Here is a 20,699-nt window from a genome sequence, read left to right on the forward strand (position 1 = left end):
TACATGCAGTCTTCATCCACTGTGCAGAGTATGGCTGAACTCAAGGAGATCTTGTGGGTACAATTCATTCTGGCATGCTGAATGATCATTTGACTAAGAACTTGTGCGTGCACCCACCAGAATCTGCAGACTGGGTCTCTCTATAGGGATGATGACAATGCATGTAAATATTTAAGATAACAGAGAATTCACTGAATTGAAAATATCATGAATTTGCTTTGTTCAGCATATGCTTTCTTGCATTCTTCTGCCAGCTGAAAATATAAGCTGTGCCATGAAATTTTCCAAAGTAGAAGTGATGATAAAAGGAACATGTTGGGTCTGTATTCGCAAAATTAGACTCAACTCTGTCCAAGTACCTTGATAAGTTTTTTCATGTACTATGTTTGTATATGAGAACTCCATTACCCCGTGCAAGCTCTGTGCTGTTTGGTGGTAAAGTATCTGACCAGAGATTGGATGGAAGGGATTTCTCTCCCTCCTCACAAATTACTTTGATACCCCTCTGTTGTTTTGGCATCAACCTCCTCATTAGAATGTACTTTTCTCTGTAGTTTTTAAGGCTATAAAACTGACCAAGGAGGAAAGAACAAAGAGCAGCTTTTTAATACTTCAACTCCCATGAGTGACCAATACAGAATTTCTCCTTACAATATCAATACAATTTCAAGCAGACAAGTGATGAGAATGAGAATATCAATTAGGGGATTATTAGTCTATTCAATACCAAATTCCCTGAATCATAGCCTAAAAATGGTGGTTAGTAAGGAGAATTACATGTAAGATCTTGGTAATTAAAGGGTTATCTACTATTCTTCTGCCTTGACTAATCAATTAAAAATTTAAGGTGGAGGGCACCCCTCATTGAATGTCTGGAATAGGTTATGTGCTGTTTTTAATTGTTCAATTGTATTTGTAGATTTGATCCTTTTGCTGGCCCACTCAGTGAGATGGATAAGTGGAAACGCAGACAGAAAGTTCTCACAAGCGTCACCGACCAGCTAAAGAGCAAAGAATGCAAAGGAGTGATCGCTATTCTAATAACAGCTAAATCCAAAGTACTAAAACGATGGAAGGCTATTGATGCCAGGTAATGTATATGACTGATGGTATCTCTAATATAAAGAAAAATTTGAAACAGATATATGAACTCATCAATAAATCTTTTGGGGCTTAAACAAAAGTCTCTACTAATCATGTGTGACCATTGATCGTGTGATATGATGTTGGGGCAAAGGAAGTCTTGAAAAGGATTGTTATCATGGACATCGACTGACTTTTTAATAACTTACATAGAAGACATTATCATAGTGCATTGGTGACTTCTGCTCAGGTTGTTGAAACCTCAGTCACTGTCGCTTAACCCTATAACTCCCAGAGGTGATTAACATGTAACTTCTCCTTATCATATCCAAACATTATACAAGAAAAAGGTAATGAGAATTCTCAAACTTATTAGGTTGAAGTTGTTGTCTTGATCCAACACCAAATTCTCTGAACTAATTCACAAAGACATGTATAGCAGCTAGATGAGAGAAGTAACAATTTCAGGTCATGGAAGTTAAAGGGTTAAAGGACTAACCTCGCCCTTTGACTACCCCACAAGATCACCTTTTCAAATTGTTTGCACTGTCTGTTTCAGTTTTTTTTTTTACATTTTATCAGGTTCTCCTTCAATTAAATGGCCTCTTTTAAGTGTGGATGTCTTTGAAATTTTAAGGAGTATTAAATGGCTCATATTAATTGATTTTGTTTATTCAGCATTACTGATGCCTTCAATGAGACTAAAGATAAAGTGAAGTACTTGGAGTCGCTGCGTAAGTACTTTGATCAACTAAATGTGGGTAACTCACTGGTCAACATCTGTGGCCATACTCTTCCTGGACTGATGGCAAGTGTGAGACAAATGGATGCAATTTCACGATACTATGCCAGGAATGGATATCTTGGGCTGCTGTTTTCTAAGGTAACTTCTGCACTGTGCATAGTCCAAAGTTTTCTAGTACAATTTGATTTGCATATGTGGTTACTGCTATTGTTATCATTGATTTTATTGAGGATAAAATTTTACAGAGCAATAAATGATCTTCAGCGACTATTATGTCAATGAACTGCTAATAATTGTACATGTATGACTACAAGTTTGTTGTGGATTGTTGAATCGTCAGATCACCAATCAGCTTGTGCTGGCTGCAAGAGATTACATAGAATCCAGTACTACAATCTTGGAAGAAGACAAACTTTGGACAAAGGTTCAAGAAGAAATAGACTTCTCCTCAAGCCATTCAGCTCACCTAACAAAATCGAAGGGTAAAAGAAAGGCAAACAAAGAGATCTTGTTTGGCAGTGATGATGGGTTTCTTTCACGGCTTAATGTTTGTCTCTCCATGCATAAACAGTACCGTGATATGATCAGGAGTTTAAGGGAGGGCCTTGGTGGGTCTCACTCTCTTTCTATGACACCCAGTGTCCTGCAGCCTGGTGGTGCAAAACGGTCTGTGATCACTAACAGTAATTCAAACTTGATGTCACCAATTGCTGCTGGCAGCCCCATCAGGCTCTCATTTTCTCAAAGTAGGTTGAGACAGAATGTCTTTGTTTGTTCAAGCCATAAAATTAATCTTTAATATCAGGAACCACATGTTGCGATGCTATTTTCCCTCTTCAAATTGCATTAATTTTTCTGCCATGTACTTTTATTTATTTTTGTACAAGAAAGCATTTGTATGTCTCTATAACCCTTAAAATTTTGGACCAAGATTGAAACATACTTTGCAAGGTACATTCTGTACATCTGAATTGTGTAAATTGCACTATAGTATAAATTAGACAAAATATCCTGCAAAATGTGTCAATGGAATACCAATCTTTAGGACAATCATATATTGTTTGTTAATTTATAACATACTGTAACTCCAAAATTTAATTTTTTTTATATAATGGTACTGGTACATACAGCTGACCATGATAAAAAACTAAGAGCCTTTACTTACTCAAAAGTTAGTATATGTAGTGCCATTGAATGGGCCTTAACCCTTTAACTCCCATGAGTGACCAAGACAGAATTTCTCCTTACAATATCAAAACAATATCAACCAGATAGGTGATGAGAATAAAGAAAAATATCAATTTGTGGATAATTGTCTTGTTGACAGTAAGGAGAATTACAAATTTGATATGGGAGTTAAAGGTAAATACTTGATTTGAATATAATACTGTACTTGTTATGAATGTAATAACCCTGTTTGTGTTTATGCTCCAGGCACAAAAATGAAGGGAGATCATGAGAGCATAACCAGTCATGGAAGCAGTGGCATTGCCTTTACTGATGAAGAATCAATCATAGCACACTTGGATAATTTTTGTAACCACATCCGCAGCATGATTGATGTCATTCACACTTTGTCGCAGTTCTCTAAACTTGCCAATGAAGTGCAGAACTTGCCTCGTGTCACTGGGGATGTTATAACAAACAGTCATGCTGTGGAAGATGATCAGGTCACTAGTGAGATGTACTTCAAGACAGATGCTGGTGGACTCAGGCCTGCTGGAGCGGCTGCTTCCATAGGAAGTGGCTCTGACCACAGCTATCCAGGTATAATGTCTATGAAAAGTAAAATTGATACTATTACTGTACATTTACATTTCCCACGAGCTGAGACTGGTCTCAAAAGTGTACATTCAAGATCAAAAGGTGATTGGATTCAGGTATGGCTACTCTAGGGGACAAGATGAATTTATTTTCCCCACTGATCAAGCTTGTCTAGTCAAAATGGATAAATTTCAGTTGTGTTCTGTATTTTTACATTTATTTGAACTGTGACAAAGTTAGTAGAACCAACACTCCTTAAAAAGGTACATGTGTGTACCATGCTTAAATAGAGCCATTTTAACCTTATGTTTAAACATTATTACACCCTAAAACAAAGGAAATAGATTTTTAATCAAAGGAGGAAATTGAACTACAATATAGTTGTATCTAAAGGCATCACTCAGAATTACTGTGCAGCCTGTACGTTAATTATTTGAGGTTTCAAGGTAGCTAAAAATGTACAATAATTTATTATGTTGAATAAATGGGTAAGATTCCAAAGAAACTGCGGTGCAGCATTGTTGGGGGGATTACGATTTGAAGATAATTTGATTCTATCACCTTAGTTGATAATGTGCATTGGCCACCAGGAAGAGTTTCTAGCGCTGACATTTCCAGTGTAAGCCCTTTGTCATTCACTCTGATGAAGGGCTAATGCTTGAAAAGTCATCTTTAGAAACTCTTTGCAGTGGCCAATTAACATTATCAAGTCAATTGATAAAATCAGATTATCTAAATTTTCTAGTGTTAGTTTGCCTACTGCTGAACTACCTTGTAGTAGTGACATGTATAAGCTTTACACAAAGCTATTGTATGGCCTTGGTGTTTTTATTTAAGGTTCCCATGGTAGCAACAAACCAGATGTGTTAAAGAGCATGCTAGAGAGCTTAGATGAAAAGGAAGAGGAAGTGAAAGAAGTATACAATTCAGGCGCTGAGTTACAGAGCATTTCCCAAATTCTGCTGGATACGATCCATTCTATAAGATCCCCAATGGAGGGTGTTGTTACAACAGAGACCTTCCTTGATGTGGAAGGCAAAGGCAAAGAAAGATTTGAAGAACAGTATACATCTTTTGTTGCTGGTGTACAACAAATGGAGAGCTGCATTTGTAATTATCTCAAGGTACTTTGTATGTTAAAAGCATGTACCTTTTTATTAATATCAAAATTAAAGAAACTTGATTTGATGCAATATCAATTAAAAGATAAAACAAATTTAATGAAAAGAAGAGTTTGACAACCCAACTAGGAGAGAGCAGAACTGTTTCTATTTCATTGGCAAGAAGTTAAACACAAGGTCTTTGAAACACGCATAGACTTCTACCTGTATTATAATTATTTGTGTATTTGGTTGTAAACTTACTGAATTGTACATGTAAGTTGTAGGGCAAGGCTGGTTTAGATTCATTGGACTATTTTAACAGGGTATCAAGCAATTGGGAAACAACACAAGTTAATAGTTTTGTGTTTGCATCACATACCCAATGGTACTTGTGCAGTAACTTACCTTAATTTACTGCAATCATCTACATTACATTATTATATAACAGAAGCATTGATCAGATGATGGCATTTGATTGTGTCCATGTTTTAGGGTGTCTTTGAATTGAAGTTGAACATCAAGAGGGCTCTTGAAATTCTGACAAGGTACAATTTTTATGCAGTTTTGCTGTGGGTGTCAGTTGTGTTTTCTTTTGATTAATATGGATTTAAAATCTGTGAACAATTATTTCCAAAAAGAATACTTTGTGATAGTGGCTTGAAATGGAAAATGTTACAACAAGTTTAAACCTAATACATGTAATGAAGCACTTGTTACCTTCAAACTCAAAGTATTTTAATCCAAGTTGGAAAAAAGTTGCCTTCACAATAGGCCCTAACTGTCTGTTTGTTCTCTGTGTTTATAGTTTTAACTGTGTGATGAACAGACCTGGTCTCAGAGCTGTGTTGTCAGAAAAATTCCTTGAAGTGTTTGGCTGGTTTGAAACAGAATTGGAAAATGTACAGAAAATCTATGAGAGCCAAAAGGTGAACTAACACATGTGTTTGATTGGAATTTCAGTTGAAAGAAATAATTTTCTGTTAATTCAGTAGATGTCAGACATATGTGCTGTATGATTACTTACCTTTACAGTATTTACAATGAATATCCATGAATATTGTAGTTGGGTTAAGTCATCCATTAAGTTAAAGTTTTAAACATTTAACCTATTTTGCATGTCATGATTTGGAACACTTAGATGGAAAATACCCACAAGATCACCATTTTTGAGAAAGAGGCAAAATCATATGTTTACGTAAAATTTATGTAGTTCCAGCTCTAATCTAATTTTGTTTTGATTTTATACTGATAATAGAGATTTACAATATACATGTAGATCCCTGGACTTCATGAGATGAATTTTTTTTGTGGTTCGTGTCATTCATTGCTAGAATTGTTCATGTTAGCTTTTGGTGAAGATATGTTTTTTCAATAAAATGAGTATGTGTTTCATTCTGTGTAATTTCCAGACATGAAAATGTAAATTTAATTTTTTTAGAAATTTTTCAAACCAGTTTGATTATCATTTTTCTTTGTTTCATATTGTGCCAATGGATACATAACAAACAAAAGTAAAAATCAAACTGATTTGAAAACTTATAAACTAAGACAAAAAATGAACCACCACATTTATTTATAATGTGCATTTAAATACTGAAAACAGGAGAGCCCTCCTCTTGTTCGCAACTCTCCACTTGTTGCTGGAGCAATAACCTGGTCAAGAGGCTTGCTAAAGAAGATTGAAGATCCTATGAAGATCTTTAAAGAAAACAAATTTGTGACATCTTATAGGGTGAGATACTAAATTGAAAATGATAAGCAATTAAATAAAGCTGAAAACTTAAATACTTGATGAGCTACTGTAATGGTAAGCTTTGTGACCTGGCTCATTTGTGTTGGGGTGTTTGGCAACATGTACTGTACAGTGTAGTACTTAACTTTCAGAGAGCCTCTTTCCACCCTTGGTATTGATTGTCGTCTTTGATCATAGCACCAGCAAGCACACAGGGCTACGAACAGGTTCTGTAAAACTTGCACAGAGAAACTTGCAAAAACCTGGGTCACTATTTTTAATTTGTTATTGTTATGCATTTCTGTCAATAATTATTAATCCAATAATTTAATAATATGGAAAAGTTAAAAAAAGAGATTTTATGAATGTTACTTTACTCTCATTGTGGGTAGACAATTTAAAAAATTGAAGGAAGTTCTCTCTCATGTTAACAGGACTTTGGTCGTATCGTCAAGTTTTACAATCGCATTGCTACAGCTTTAGTAAAGTTTGAGAACTTATGGCTGAGCCTGTGGAAGTCCCGTATTGACAGCGCATGCAGTGGACTAAAAGTTTCCCTTCTTGCATTTCACCCTGAAACAAAACAGCTAGTGGTAAATGCTGACGGAAGGTAGGACATGGCCAATAGGAGAAATGGTCCTTGAAAGAATATACAGGTTTCTGGAGCTTGTCAGTGGTTCTGTGTTCGTGCAAAACAACTCGTTTTGATGTACTACCCTGCAGAATAGGCGCACTTATTATTATTGTTTTTATTATTATTATTATTATTATTATTATTATTATTATTGTTTGTAAGCAAGCAAAGGCAAGTGCCTCTGTAGCATGATGAAAGGAATTTTTCCTCTTACATGGAAGTCAACCTTTACAGTTGCCTCGCACTTTCCTTAACTCGTCTGAAAAACACAAAAAGATGAACCGAGAGAGTACTGTTAGAGTCTAAGAATGGGTACAAAAGATTAGCAGAGTAGGAATTTATACTGTGGATTTTGAACCGCTTAATTAACGTTATCTATATTTTCTTTGTTTCTATTCTCTACAATTACTCTACATGTAGGCTTCTTGAACTAATTCAGGAGAGCAAATCATTGATGAGGATGGGGATTCAACTTCCTGAAAGTGCCCTAGACGTCCTTAAACAGGTAGGTGCAGGCTGTCTTACAGAGATGTATGTGTCGTCCTTGATTTGGTCCTATGATATCAGTCCAGCTCTAAAGGCGTCTTCAGTTTTGTTCTGCTGTACCGTAAATCCTCGAATTAGAACTTACTCTCAAATGCGTAACGTCACCAAATTAGCGCCACTCTTACCTAACAAAGTGATGATTTTCTGGTCAGATGATCTCCCTTGAACAGTCAACACTCCGAAAATCACTTTCGTCACGTGATTGAAATGCGTTAGATTAATTTATTTTTGTCATACTCAAAATAAAAAAAAGGTGTATATCATCTGAAGTAACACATTTAGACTTATTTCTTCATATAGGAGCATCGACTCAAGTCATACAAGCAATCACTAGAGCTAGTTCTACAGGATTACTACAAGGTTTGTCAGAATGTACCCTCAGCCCTGTACAAGTTGCTTACACCACACATGGAATCTGTCTTGCACTACCTACAGCCGGGTGTGTCCACCCTTAACTGGAGCAGCATGAATATCGATGCTTACCTACATCAGGTGCATTCTGCCAATTCCAGGCTCAAAGAAGTTGTGGACAGTGTTAAAGAAGTAGTGTCTGAAGGCATAGAGAGAAAGATTGAGGAAATCCGAAGGGTGATTCTCTTTGATAAAAAGTTGGCTACTGCTCATGTTTGGAATGTGGAAAAGTTTGTGGAAGAAGAAAACAAAGCAGTGACTCAGCAGGGGAAGAGATTACACGAAATGGTTAAGGAAGTAGAGAATGCGCTGCAGGTAAAGGGAAGAGCCTACTGTTTGTAATATTTCTCTGATTACTGGTCTCTTTAGCATCTTTTGGCATCCCTTAAAGCATTTTTTTAAAGTTTGTCAGTTGTAGTGTCCATTCATTTACTACTATAGAAATCCTAGCTCAGATACTGCTACAGCCTAAATATAATCGTCATGCTGTACTATTCAATGAGCGAGGGGTATAGCTTGCTAAGATTTTTTTAATAGGATATTTTACAATTTCTCGCATAATCGTTTTTTAAAGACCAGGTTTTCATCAACTTCCACTTTTCGCTTTACAGGAAGTCGTTGCCACTGCAAATCAAAGGCGAATCTCTTCTCCTGCCAGTCCTCAAATCAGTCCTAGCCCAAGCATGAGTCTTGGTTTGGACAGAACTGGTGCAATGACACCTCGCTTCACTAGGATTGGCACCATCATGTCTTCAGCGCCAGGAACGCGAGCTGCAACTGCTGTCAGTGGCTTAACTGACGAGTCAGTCATCGGTGATATCTTTGGTCATTATTGCAGTTTGGTTTACCAAGCCGTGCTGGAGAGTATAGTCTCTTCCTTGCTGATCATTGGTGACTGCGTAAAACCTCCTGGGCGCAAAAAGAGTGGAATTGAAGTGGAGAGCAGAAAAATATCAGGGTTTGTAATTCTTTGCTAACGAATTGTAAAATTAGTTTCTAACGGTAAATAAAGGAAAAGAAAGTGTAATGTACTTGTACTTCAGGAAACTGACCTCAAATAATAGTGTCACCCTAATATCATGTTTTTATGTGTTATTTGAGCAGATCTTCTTGGGATGACTCGTCAGACAACGGGTCTGAAAACAGTGATTATGCTGAGTCTGTGAGTTCTCAGTATTCTGAGTGGAGCACGACTAACCAAGAAGAGCTGCTTCAGTTTGAGGTCAATGTGCAATTCAACATTCCGGACATCGTCATAAAGCCGTCTCTTCAGACTATCCAAGATGGCGTCCAACGTGTTGCCGTACATTTGGTTGATGTCTCTAGGACGATCATGTGGTGGGCAGCAGATGTCAATGAGTCTTTCCATCGATCAGTTGCACAAGATCATCAAGTGAATAAAACATTAGAAGAGCTCTCTACTTCAGTCACAAGTAATTCATCTCTCTTTCTTTGTACATGTATACTGTATTAACTACCCTTGCCCAATACGCCCCAGCTCTTTTAAGCCCCCCTTGCCTTAGTTGCTTGTGCTCTATTAAGCCCCTAGCTAATAAGCCGCTCCCTCCATTACGACCTCTTGCCTTAAACGCCCCTGCCCTATTATTCCCCTATCTGATAAGCCTCTCCCTCCATTAAGCCCCCTTGCCTTATACGCCCTTGTCCTCTTATGCCCCTATCTTATGAGCCCATTTCGCCATTAAGTCCTCTTGCCTTAGACGCCCCTGTACTATGAAACCCCCTTTGTGCGCCCTTGCTCTCTTAAGCCCCCATCGCTATTACGACCCTTCTCTTCCCTATAGCGTCGTAAACAAATTTAAAAATCGTTACACTCTTATTGCACTATAACCAGGCCTCCAACAAACAGTGGAAAGGCAGCTGTTTAATTTCCGTCGTTACGACTTCCTTTGGAAGGATGACATGCATGCACTGTACCAGGTGTTTGTCGACAATGATCCCGGAACTACCATGTTTAAGCTGGAGGTAGAGAGACTTCAGGCGATAGAGCATGATGTGGTGGAGATTCCTGACAGACTTATGATGGGCTCAGTATGTTTGAACACCTCGCCTATCAAGGACTCCTTACATGGTTTTGCAGTGGCGTGGAAAATGAGATATTCTACTCAGCTGCACGAAGAAGCCAAGGTGGGTTAGATTCAAATTTGTGTTCACTCTGGACGCTTTCTACTTTCACGATCTTAGCGCATGAAGAACGCACGAAAAACTCCAGTCACCTATAAACTTTGGATCGTGTGCATTTTGCTTACTGTCATTTTGCCTTCAGATTGAATTGGACAAGATAGTTACGCACCGTAACAGCATCTATGAGCGACTTTCACAGCCTGTTGTCACTTTAGATGAACTTAACAGTGCCTTTCAACTTCTCCAAGAACTGGGAGATATGGAGAACACCATTGATGACATTTACCTACCAGTGGAGAACATGTATGGAAAGCTGAGGTAATTGAAATAGGAGCAAAGCTTTGGTGTTTACATTAATAACATTTTATCCAAAATGGTCTTAAACATGAAGCTATCCATCGACTTTTCAAACCTCTGTCAACCTAAAAACTTGACAGGCCTTCAAGGTTGATAGCCCTTGGAATCTTTTGTGGATCTGTGAACATTACCTCGTTGGTAAAGTTGTGAACAAAGTCATAATCAGTTAATTTAACCTCAGCTTAAGCTCCCCGTAAGAGTAGTTCACATGTTCAAGCGATGAATTTTTGTTTGTACGTATATTTTGCGTGACAAAGTGAACTGTATGTTTCTTCAAACTCTTCCTGTCACTTCATCAGAGAGTACAACCTGTGTCTTCCACGAATAGAAGTACAAGAAGTGGACAATCTACGGGATGAATGGGTCAAACTGATAGAGCTTGCCGAAAAGGTAGGGCGATATATATGCGTTATTGACCAAGCATCAGGTCAATATGGCTGGGTATCGGCCAGATTCTTTTCCTTTTCGCGAATAAACAACAACAACAACAACAACGAGGTTAATATCCAGTTATATTGACCAAACAAGCTTACTCAGTAAAGGATTTATTTAATAACAAAAAAATTTTGCTTTATCAAGAATCAAGAATAACTTGCTTATTTCGAGAGATGGAAAAGAAAGCCAACTGTTTTTGAAGTACAACAAACCCACGAGAGTCGTTTATGTTTTCTTTATTTTGACTGTCTTCTACCGCTTTTTGCGACTCCATCGCCGACACCGCCCAGAAATTACGTAAAGGTTGATGAACACGGTGCAACTTTGTCTCATGCGACTCGTTCATTTGATTTACAATCTTCATTATGTAACGCAGCCTGCGGCCACAACATGTTGTTGAGTTTAAAACAGATTTCAAAATGTTACGAACTTTTTCTTGTGCATATAGCTAAATTAAGTCTGTCGTCTAATGTTTCGAAGTATGCTCGACAATTTTTACTTCATTCTTGGCAAGGAACTATTAGATAAGTCTTAAAAAAATTCTTTGCACACCAAAGAATCTTAAGCCTTATGTATAACTTTCTTTTATCTTAGACACTATCTAAACATCTATTTAAGATGTCTGTCATGTCTTCTTTTCGTTTTGTTTTATGAAATATATATAGGTCAGAGACGAGTTATTAGTTCAAAAGCGTGGGATGTTTGAACAGGAACTAGACAAAGAAGTCAAGGTAAGGGCTGAAGTAATCTCTCCAGTGCAAAAATAAAAATATTTAAATTTCTTTGATGGTGAGTCACTTTCAATGAAGTTTAAGGAAATATTAGCAAACAAACAAAAAACCAAAAAAACTTGTTATTCGACTCGGGAGGATCTGATTCTCCTACGAGGATTTCGTTCAATTTTGCGACCTGATAATCTTCGATAACAGAACTTGTTGATAAGTTAGGCCACCCACCAGGCCCGTAAGCGACAAGCGTCTTGCTTTCCGGTAGGATATGGCATACTTGAAATACAAATGAATTTCGTATGACATTCTTTTTTCTAGGCGTTTGTTGTGAATGTGATTCAGTTCCGTAACAGCTTTGACTCTCAAGGTCCAGGAGTGCCGGGTGTGAGACCAGCTGAAGCTGTGATGAGATTACAGGACTTTCAACAACACTATACTCAGTTTGAAGCCAAGCGGAAGACACTAGATTCTGTTCAAATGCTGTTCGGAATTGTTCCTACACCTTTTGCAGAACTGGACAAAACCGGAGAGGTTGGTTATGTTGGTGACACGCTAAGATATGTTGGCCGATAGATGTGAGATAATTTCTGACGCGCATTTTCAAATATAATTAATTTGTTGTAAACGGACAGTTGTTTCTCTTCACTCTAGTAATACACCTCTTTGATGATGGCCTCGAACGAAACAAGTTATTCATTAATTTTGATAGCGCAGTACATGAACAAGTTAAACAGCTTTCGGCAGTTCTCTATGGTGTACACAGCTTCACATATAAAGTGTTATTTCACCTTTTCTTTTCTATAGGAACTCGAACTTCTTGGTTTGCTGTACGGTCTGTTTCAACAATTCATCTCGTTTGATCAAAGGTTAGTAGCCATGTCACGATCAGCTTGGTAACACGAATTTGCCGGCAGTGTGTAAAACTGCACTGGTCTATGTCTCACATAGGAAGAGTAAAGAAAAGAAGTAAACTACCAGTAAAGCAAGCTGGTACTGTTTAGAATTTTATTTTCAAACTTTACGCAAAGTTTAAGGTTCCAACAAACTGTGTCTTCTTCAGGTTTAGGGATACCTTGTGGTCAGAGGTGGATCTGGTTGTCGCAAATCAGGAGGTACAGTAATGTTTAAAACTACTTTACGATAGTCTCGTTATCTCAAATCACTTCCCACATAACCCAGCTAGAGAATTTAAGATTTAGGAATTTAAAATATCCGAGGTAAAGCTGTTACAGTTAAAATTAAAGGACAAATGCTACTAGGTTTTTAGATCTTATTTTCTCCTGACAAGCTTCGTTTTACTTTTCACCATTTCTGATAGCAACTTCAGAAAACTACAAACTTGTGGTTGATTTGGTTTGTCATCGTTCCTTCTCAGCTAAGTCCATAAAAGACTGGCCACAATCATTGCGTTTTCTTTCAAAAACGGAGCTGGCCTGGGCAGTGTTACACTTGCGCTTTTAAGGGAATATTCTGAACACATGTTCCCTCTGTTCGACCCAGAATCTAAAGATCACTGTCAGTTCAAGTCTACGCCTATTGATCCATGTTAAACAAGAGACTTTTGTTCGAAGGAACAGAATTCCAAGCACAAATTTTATTTTAGATATCAGGTTAAGCTAAGTCTTACAAAACCATTGGCTTACTAATGTCATACCTTATCCCGGTTTCCATGGCATGAAGCGACCAGGAGTATTGCTTTTTCGCCTGGATGGAATGAAAGTCCATCCCCAGCAGTTTACCCAGTTTCCGTGACATTCCGCCGGGAGCAATTTTTACTCTCGGTTGGGTGGAGAGAGAACTCTTAAAATAAAGTGTCTTGACCAAGAAAATGACCCTGGCCGGAGCTGGTATCCAGTCCTTTCGACTCAAGATTCCGAGCCCAGCGCTAGTATTAAGCGATCGCATCTCTCACATATACTGAGAATGTTTCCTTTTTTGTTTTGTTTGGTTGCAGATGGAGCATTATTGGCAAGAGTGCCTTCGTTTGCCTCAGAGAATACAAGAGTGGGATGCCTACAAAGAAATGAGAGATGCCATAAAACATTACTTGGATGTCTTCCCTACGTTGCACAAGCTTAATTCAAAAGTATGTACTGGTAGCGTTTTTTCCCACGGTTTTTGCCTCCTGGTGTTTTAGAGAATTGAAAGTATTAATTCTTGTTCTTCCGTATACGGATCAGAAGGAAGTGTTTTTTTAGAAACAAGTATCTATTTTCTTAAGTTTCAATTAAGACTCGGTCCTCTGCTTGAAAAAAAGAAAGTCTGAGTATGCCCTTATTGATAGTAGTGATGAATTAAAAGTCGAAGTGTTAAATTTGTTTTTTTTGCGGTACAGTTCTTTTTATTCTCGGTTGGTACAATTAACGTCTTTACTTCTGCTAGGTACATTCCAGCCTCATTTGTTACATAAATTTGCTATCCTGAGAAATCTTTTTTTCGTTGTTTCCTTGAACGTTGTAGCGATGGTGATCGCCGCAGAATAATTTTATTATTAGAGTGTCTTCCTATAGTTCTCATGCGAACTCTCCTTTTACTCTTTTTTAGGAGATTCGTAATCGCCATTGGCTACAGGTGATGAGTGTTACAGGTTCGTCTTTCCAGCTTGAAGCGCACATCTTCAAACTTGTTCACTTGTTGGATATTGGATTACTTCAGTAAGTGCAAGTTGTTTGGGTTGCGAATGGTGTCTCTCCATATAGGTTTCAGGCATTAATGTCGTCGGTGAAAAGAGAAAATTAAATAGTAAATCATGAGATCGGTCGTCCATTACAGTTAGACGGTTAATTTCAGTCAAGAGTCGAATGTTCAAGCTAGTTTGAATTTGTGCGACCAACAGCATTAACAAAATTAGGTCGCGTCGTCGATAAAAGTTTTTCATGTCGCACGAGGCGGATTCTTGAGGCGACTTGTCCTTGCGCAAATTCGAACCACTCTGAATAGCAGTGAGCAAAAAATAAGTCGCAGCGACAAAATTTTTCTCAAATATTTTTCATGTCACATGTGGCTAATCAACGTTGCGAATGGTTCCCCCGTCGTGTTGCAGCAATTTGTGGCCAAGCGTGTCTCGGCGTAATCCAAGTGTCCACTTATATTTGTTTAGACACCAGGCGGCAATAGAGGAAATATGCCGATGTGCTAGTAGAGAGCTGGAGTTGGAAGCCAAAATGAGAAGTACTGAGGAAGAGTGGACGGAACAGGTAAATGTTTAAAGAGCTTCATCTTCTCGAAAACGGTGGCCTTTATTCCTTAAGTTTGTAATTTGAAATACCTTAAATAAAATGTGGTAACACAGCTCTTTAAGTGATGTTTATGGCATTGTTACTAACGGACTCACTATTTGCAGGTCCTTACCTTTGAAAATTTCAAAAACAGAGGCTTGGTGTGTCTGAGCCATAGTAACACTGAACATCTGTTAGACCTGTTGGAGGATGCGCAAGCCACTCTTGCTCTAATGCTGACATCACGCCACATCGGACCACTTCGTGACGAGGCTGCAGCATGGGCCATCAAGTTAAAAGAAATCAGTGAGGTCCTAGAGCAGGTACGTGAACGTAACTTTCTGCGCTTTTGATTGGAACTATAAATAGGACGCAGCAGTTAGTGGTGACCTATTGCTTTTTTTCTGCGCTGCAGTCTCTCGTCAGATTAAGGAAACGGCAAATTATAATTATATATGTTTGAGAATAGTCAACGATGGGGAACAGTGACACAGTTTTCAAAGTACGGACTTGATATGCAAACTGTATCAAAGCCCCTGTACGTCCAAAAATAATAGGACCAAAGAGGAGATGTACGATGGGCGAAATTGGAAAAAAAATTAGAGTGGACCATATCCGAAGAAACTTGCTGTTACTTGTCCGTGACTTTGTGAATAAATGGCTTTTGCACTCCCAACGTGAAATTGCTTACATAATTTTTTTTTGTAGTGGTTGACTGTACAAGATTTGTGGCAACATCTCGAGGAGGTCTTCAGTCATGGTGGAACAGCTAAGGTAAGTGCCAGTTGACGCTAGTGCTCGTTAAGCACGAGTTTATCACGTGTAACATACCTTTCCACTTTTCATGCAGGACCTTCCACAAGAGTATAATCGGTTTGCAAGAGTAGACAAGAGCTACATGAAGATGATGAAAAGAGCGTATGAAACAAGAAATGTTTTACAGGTATTGAAGCAAGCGAGTCAATTTACATTTTTTCATAAAGAGTCAGCAATAGTGCGCCTTTCTAAAGAGCAACGGTATTCCACTCGGCAGCGTTTCAATAAAGGGAAAAACGATGGACATTGAAGAAAAATGCTTTTCATTCGCCAATCTCACGAGGATGGACGTTTTGACCTTGGAATTTCGTGGTCCGATATTATCGCTAAGGTCCAACAATTTGTTGGTGAGCAAGGCCATGTCATAGGTTCATCTGTGACAAGGCATCTTTCATACTGTTCGGTTCAACAATGTAGAAAGCGTCACGTTTGTTGAGAGATTAACCAAGATTATAAATGATGCATGGAGACTATGGATACACTCAGCTGTAGAGGTCTGGCAAAGTAGAATTTAGGTAAACGTTGGACCCCAATTACACGGTACATGTTTTGCAGCTCATATATTGCAGACAGCCCCAATTTTATCTTATCTATGGAAATCTTTATTTAGCTTTTAGCCCGAAGGGTTATGTTAACATTTCATATGTTGGTATTTAGTGCTGTGTTGGTGGCGATGTCCCGAAGAGTCAAGTGTTAAAACATCTTGGCGAGGAGTTGGAGATCTGTTTTAAGTCGCTTGTTGGATTCCTGGACTCTAAAAGAAAGGTAAACCGAAACCTGAAATGCTACATTGTCGTGCTCGTTGTACGTGGCGTAAAGGACTGATCTTCGTTTGTTCCTTACAGGTTTTCCCTCGCTTCTGTTTTGTAAATGACCCAGTTTTGTTAGCAATTCTAAGCCAACCCTACAGTTTGGATTCTGTGAAACCATACTTCAGGTAGGACCGAACTTAAATAATAACCGGTAATTGTTCCAATTTCTCGTAAATATTTGGGTCCTTTCTTAGAGAAATTTTTATCCGTGCCAAACTTCTCCATTCTTAACCATTTCTGCTCTCTTTTGGTTTACTCTTGCCTGTTCTTAGGGGCCGGGGGGGGGGGGGGAAGATGCGGGGGTGGATTCCCCCGCCCCTTCCATCAAGCCTTTGGTTCTTCCACTACTTGTCTCCAACCAAAATTCTCCCAAAGACAGAATCGCGAATTACTACTCGATATGAAGTATTTGAAATTTACCTACATGAAACATTTTATATCTTATTTAGGCTCTAGTGTTAAAAAAAGATGTTTTCTGGATCAAAGCTTGGACCCTCCCCCAACAAAAATTTCTTGCATGTGCCCCTGCTTGTGGTATTTATCTACCCCGGAAGGCGTTTATTCAAACTTTCACTTTGATTGAAAATAACTTTCGAGGACTAAGCAGCTCACGTAAGGATTGCACCCCTTGTTGCTTTGTGTTTGAGAAAACATTTCACGAATTTCTTTTCTTCAATTTTTTTTCCAGATGCATCTTCAACAGTGTACGTGACGTGATGTTAACTCAACAAGAACCAGAAACAGTGGCTCAGAAGAAGAGCTCTATCATAAGTTCATTGCGGAGTAGGAGTGGCAGGGAGGATCTAATCTCGCCAGTTCCTTATGCTGATACATTTGGGAGTCGTTTCAGGAAGATTTCTGACATTGTTGTCCAAGCTTCGAAAGAATCAGATCCGGGAGTATGGAAGCCAAGCATTTTGACCTCGACCCTAGATGCGCGAAACGCTGAACCCGATTGGCATAGTCATCTTCCCAATAATTTCGCTGTAGCTGTAACCTCAGAGCAGGGAGAAACTCTGGAACTTATCACAAAGGTGACATCTGTAACTAGATTAAAAATAACTGGAAATCGAAAAGGGCATGATAGATTGATAGGTAGTATTCTAGCTCGCTGACCAAAAGGATGTGTTTCTCTTTACCACCTTTGCAAAGAACGCTAGATGTTAAGTTGAAAATCATTTCGAATGTTACTCGACCATTATCCCTTTTTTGTTGGCTCAGTATTCCCCCTATGTCAAGCCTGCTTATTACTTTCCAACATTCTTATCGCTAATCCTTATGTGACCCAAGTGTTCGCACGAATTTTAAGGGCGCGGCACCACGTGGTCTCCTCACTCTCAGCTCTCTTACTTGCGTCCATCTCTCACGTCAATTGTTTTTAGTAGTATATTAATCGAAGAAATTACAAGAAAATAAAGGGTGCTTGATAGTTTTTTCAAATAGAAAAACGGAGAATAGGTTGTGTCAATTGCTGTTTCTTTAGTGATACTTCTTTTAGTTCTCCCCTTGCAACCGTATTTATTGTATGTCTGATAATATTCAAGCGTTTGAACAGCATTTTTATGTTGTGTATCTTTTCTGATCGTTAATGATTCTAGGTTCCCCTTGTCTCCAGTGTTGACGTGTGGTTGGCTGCGTTGTTGAGGAGTATCACTGAATCTCTGCGATCCTCCATCGTAGATTGTATTCAGGATATTGACTCAGGACTTAGTCTAGAAGAGTGGATTTTCAAGGTTTGTCAAGGCATAAATTATCAATAACTCAGTGTTTTCCCTGATTGATTAAGGGTTATTTCTAAGAGTCTTTAGAGAATACATAAGAGAAATTGAACTTCTCACTGTATCAACGATGTTTAGCTGAAAAGCAAAAGAATTAGCCATATCAATTTTTAGAATTGCACTTAAAAGCGCAGATGCCCGTAATTCACACGCACATCTTAATTTTCACTCCGTGAGACGAAAAGCTGTAACGCCTTATGTTATGCCCTTAGCTTGGCTAGCCGTGAACAGGTAACTACTTTTGTGTGGTGGTTGGTGGGCCTGTCGTATGGTCGTGAATAATAGTCTCTCACAGGTGGCGTTTCTCACATGACTTTCTGTTTCCAGTATCCTTCACAGACCTGTAGATTAGGACTGCTTTACATCTGGACAAGGGAATGTGAGGCTGTAAGTGTCTACGTGCTGTTGTACGTGCCTATACTATATAAACTGCATTCGTTTAGGATATGACATAGTCTAAAAGTATATCGCTTAAGTTATCGTGGGGTATTGAAGATGATTGGTCTGCGTTTATTGAGAATCCATCTGATGACTGAATCAGTTAGCCTTGGTGTCAGGTTTATATGGGGATTTCAAGCCAAACCGAAGTTTGTCAGTTAGATAGCGTTGTTTAAAATAATTGGTCGTTTGTTACAAAATAAAGCATAAGTATTGGATTGGTTCGTATACGTTTATCTAACAACCTGAAAAGCAGCTGTAATTATTTCCATGTATGAATTTTACTTCATAGCACGTCTTTCTCTGTTAGGGAATCGGAGATATTCGTATTGACCGTAAAGCAATGCCCAACGCCTCTCGTCGGTTTTGGTCACTAATCAGCAAGCTGCCAAACCTCCTGGCCAGGGGTTCTTGGAAACACACTGACTCTCCCATGACTTCCTATCATAAACTGCGACTGGAGACCTTGGTCTCGGTGAGTAAAATTAATGCACAATCAATACCGTAATCTCACCAGCATTACAACTGGTGGGATTACGGTACTGGAATACACAACGATCCAGTATCTAGCCTGCTAGACTCGGGGTGAAGAGGTCACGGTTCGAGCCCAGGCCGGGGTTATAATTTACATGTTGTATGTTTTGTTTCCTCGAGGAAGACTCTTCACTCTTACATTGCCTCCACACTTGATCTTTAACCCTTTAACCCTTCCACTCCCAAGATCTCATTACTAATTCTTCCTACTTTCTGCCATAAAATACTCATGACGCCAATTCGGAGAATTTGGTATTGGATCAACTTGTAGTCCCCTAATTGAGTTTTCTTCTTTATTCTCCTCACTTGTCTTCCTGATACTGTATTAATATTGTAAGGAGAAATTCTCTCTCGGTCACTCACGGGAGTTAAAGGGTTGAATACGAAATGCTTTGGGTAAAAAATACACCAGCACCCACCCAAAACGCGAAGCAATAGTCGCAATTTGTTTCAGACTCTGCAACTAGTTAAAGCAGCTATTCTAGTCAGTCCCTCATGAGAACTTCACTTTCCACAGCAAGGAATGTACTTAAGAGATGTTCTCGAAGACCTCGGTAGGCGCAAGCTTAGAGATGTAGTGGACTTTGAATGGAAGAGAAATATCAGGTTCTATGGAACAGACAATAGCAGAGCACCTGGTTAGTGAATCTTTAGCCTATTATGTTGCTTAGAGAACTTCGCATAAAACGCTTCTGAAGCTCGTATTAATTTGTACAGTTTGAAGGAAGAAAAAACGTATGAAATGTAAAATATAAAAAGAAGATTGGTAACCATCTACCCACTTTCTGGAAGTTACACGTACAGCTGTAGAAGTGACATTTCTGTATCAAAAGGAATATACACTAACCATACACTTAAATAAGACAAATACTTCTAGAATATGATAAAAAAGAGCATTTAACTTGAAAGAAACCGCATGATATGAACTCAAAATGATGGAAAGACACCAAAGACAATAATAAACGCATCAAAAACTAACGAACTCGAAAACATTTCGCCTGATTTTTCAAAATGTAGATACTGTAAAATTGTTACTTATAAAATATTCAGTTATTGACTGTGCGTTACTATTTAGGGAGGTCACCTTCACTTACATTATTGCCTTCACTGGAAGGAGCCGTTAGTCGTGCTGTCAGTTCGGAACCTCCCAAGATTACAGCTGGTGTTCAGGAGCATGAGGATCTTTATATTCACATGTTGGACGCTCAGCTATCTTATGGCTTTGAATTCTACGGCTGCGATGTTTCCCTCGCCCTTACTCCCATAACAGAGAGGTGCTTTCTGAGTTTGACACAGGTAATGCGATTTGTTGATCAGCGGAACAGTTGTATAGTTAATGAACTGTTTGTGTTTTGGTTTGGGAGCAAAATGCAGATATCTGACTTTGTTGTAATCTGAAGCTTTCCCGAGGGACGAAATGTGC

At 38.6% G+C, this 20,699-nt stretch overlaps 1 protein-coding gene across 1 annotated transcript in view; it reads left to right on the forward strand.

The window, feature by feature from the left end:
* Positions 1 to 20,699, forward strand: part of LOC113671864 (dynein axonemal heavy chain 8) — a 58,114-nt gene that overhangs the window by 1,057 nt on the left and 36,358 nt on the right. The window contains exons 2-35 of the mRNA XM_089180486.1: positions 920 to 1,090; positions 1,762 to 1,966; positions 2,169 to 2,574; positions 3,263 to 3,595; positions 4,430 to 4,716; positions 5,188 to 5,240; positions 5,501 to 5,621; positions 6,299 to 6,427; positions 6,862 to 7,037; positions 7,482 to 7,566; positions 7,908 to 8,333; positions 8,630 to 8,976; positions 9,123 to 9,451; positions 9,871 to 10,163; positions 10,303 to 10,478; positions 10,817 to 10,907; positions 11,618 to 11,683; positions 11,999 to 12,211; positions 12,485 to 12,546; positions 12,741 to 12,792; positions 13,635 to 13,766; positions 14,225 to 14,334; positions 14,781 to 14,877; positions 15,024 to 15,221; positions 15,607 to 15,672; positions 15,749 to 15,841; positions 16,372 to 16,479; positions 16,560 to 16,651; positions 17,215 to 17,560; positions 18,125 to 18,259; positions 18,632 to 18,691; positions 19,053 to 19,217; positions 19,794 to 19,914; positions 20,352 to 20,572. Coding sequence (XP_089036612.1) covers positions 920 to 1,090; positions 1,762 to 1,966; positions 2,169 to 2,574; positions 3,263 to 3,595; positions 4,430 to 4,716; positions 5,188 to 5,240; positions 5,501 to 5,621; positions 6,299 to 6,427; positions 6,862 to 7,037; positions 7,482 to 7,566; positions 7,908 to 8,333; positions 8,630 to 8,976; positions 9,123 to 9,451; positions 9,871 to 10,163; positions 10,303 to 10,478; positions 10,817 to 10,907; positions 11,618 to 11,683; positions 11,999 to 12,211; positions 12,485 to 12,546; positions 12,741 to 12,792; positions 13,635 to 13,766; positions 14,225 to 14,334; positions 14,781 to 14,877; positions 15,024 to 15,221; positions 15,607 to 15,672; positions 15,749 to 15,841; positions 16,372 to 16,479; positions 16,560 to 16,651; positions 17,215 to 17,560; positions 18,125 to 18,259; positions 18,632 to 18,691; positions 19,053 to 19,217; positions 19,794 to 19,914; positions 20,352 to 20,572 — 5,965 coding nt within the window. The remainder of the gene's footprint in view (positions 1 to 919; positions 1,091 to 1,761; positions 1,967 to 2,168; positions 2,575 to 3,262; positions 3,596 to 4,429; positions 4,717 to 5,187; positions 5,241 to 5,500; positions 5,622 to 6,298; positions 6,428 to 6,861; positions 7,038 to 7,481; positions 7,567 to 7,907; positions 8,334 to 8,629; positions 8,977 to 9,122; positions 9,452 to 9,870; positions 10,164 to 10,302; positions 10,479 to 10,816; positions 10,908 to 11,617; positions 11,684 to 11,998; positions 12,212 to 12,484; positions 12,547 to 12,740; positions 12,793 to 13,634; positions 13,767 to 14,224; positions 14,335 to 14,780; positions 14,878 to 15,023; positions 15,222 to 15,606; positions 15,673 to 15,748; positions 15,842 to 16,371; positions 16,480 to 16,559; positions 16,652 to 17,214; positions 17,561 to 18,124; positions 18,260 to 18,631; positions 18,692 to 19,052; positions 19,218 to 19,793; positions 19,915 to 20,351; positions 20,573 to 20,699) is intronic.

The sequence above is a fragment of the Pocillopora damicornis genome, chromosome 8 (genome assembly GCF_964200805.1).
Source record: "Pocillopora damicornis chromosome 8, jaPocDami1.2, whole genome shotgun sequence".
In the NCBI taxonomy this organism is placed as follows: domain Eukaryota; kingdom Metazoa; phylum Cnidaria; class Anthozoa; order Scleractinia; family Pocilloporidae; genus Pocillopora; species Pocillopora damicornis.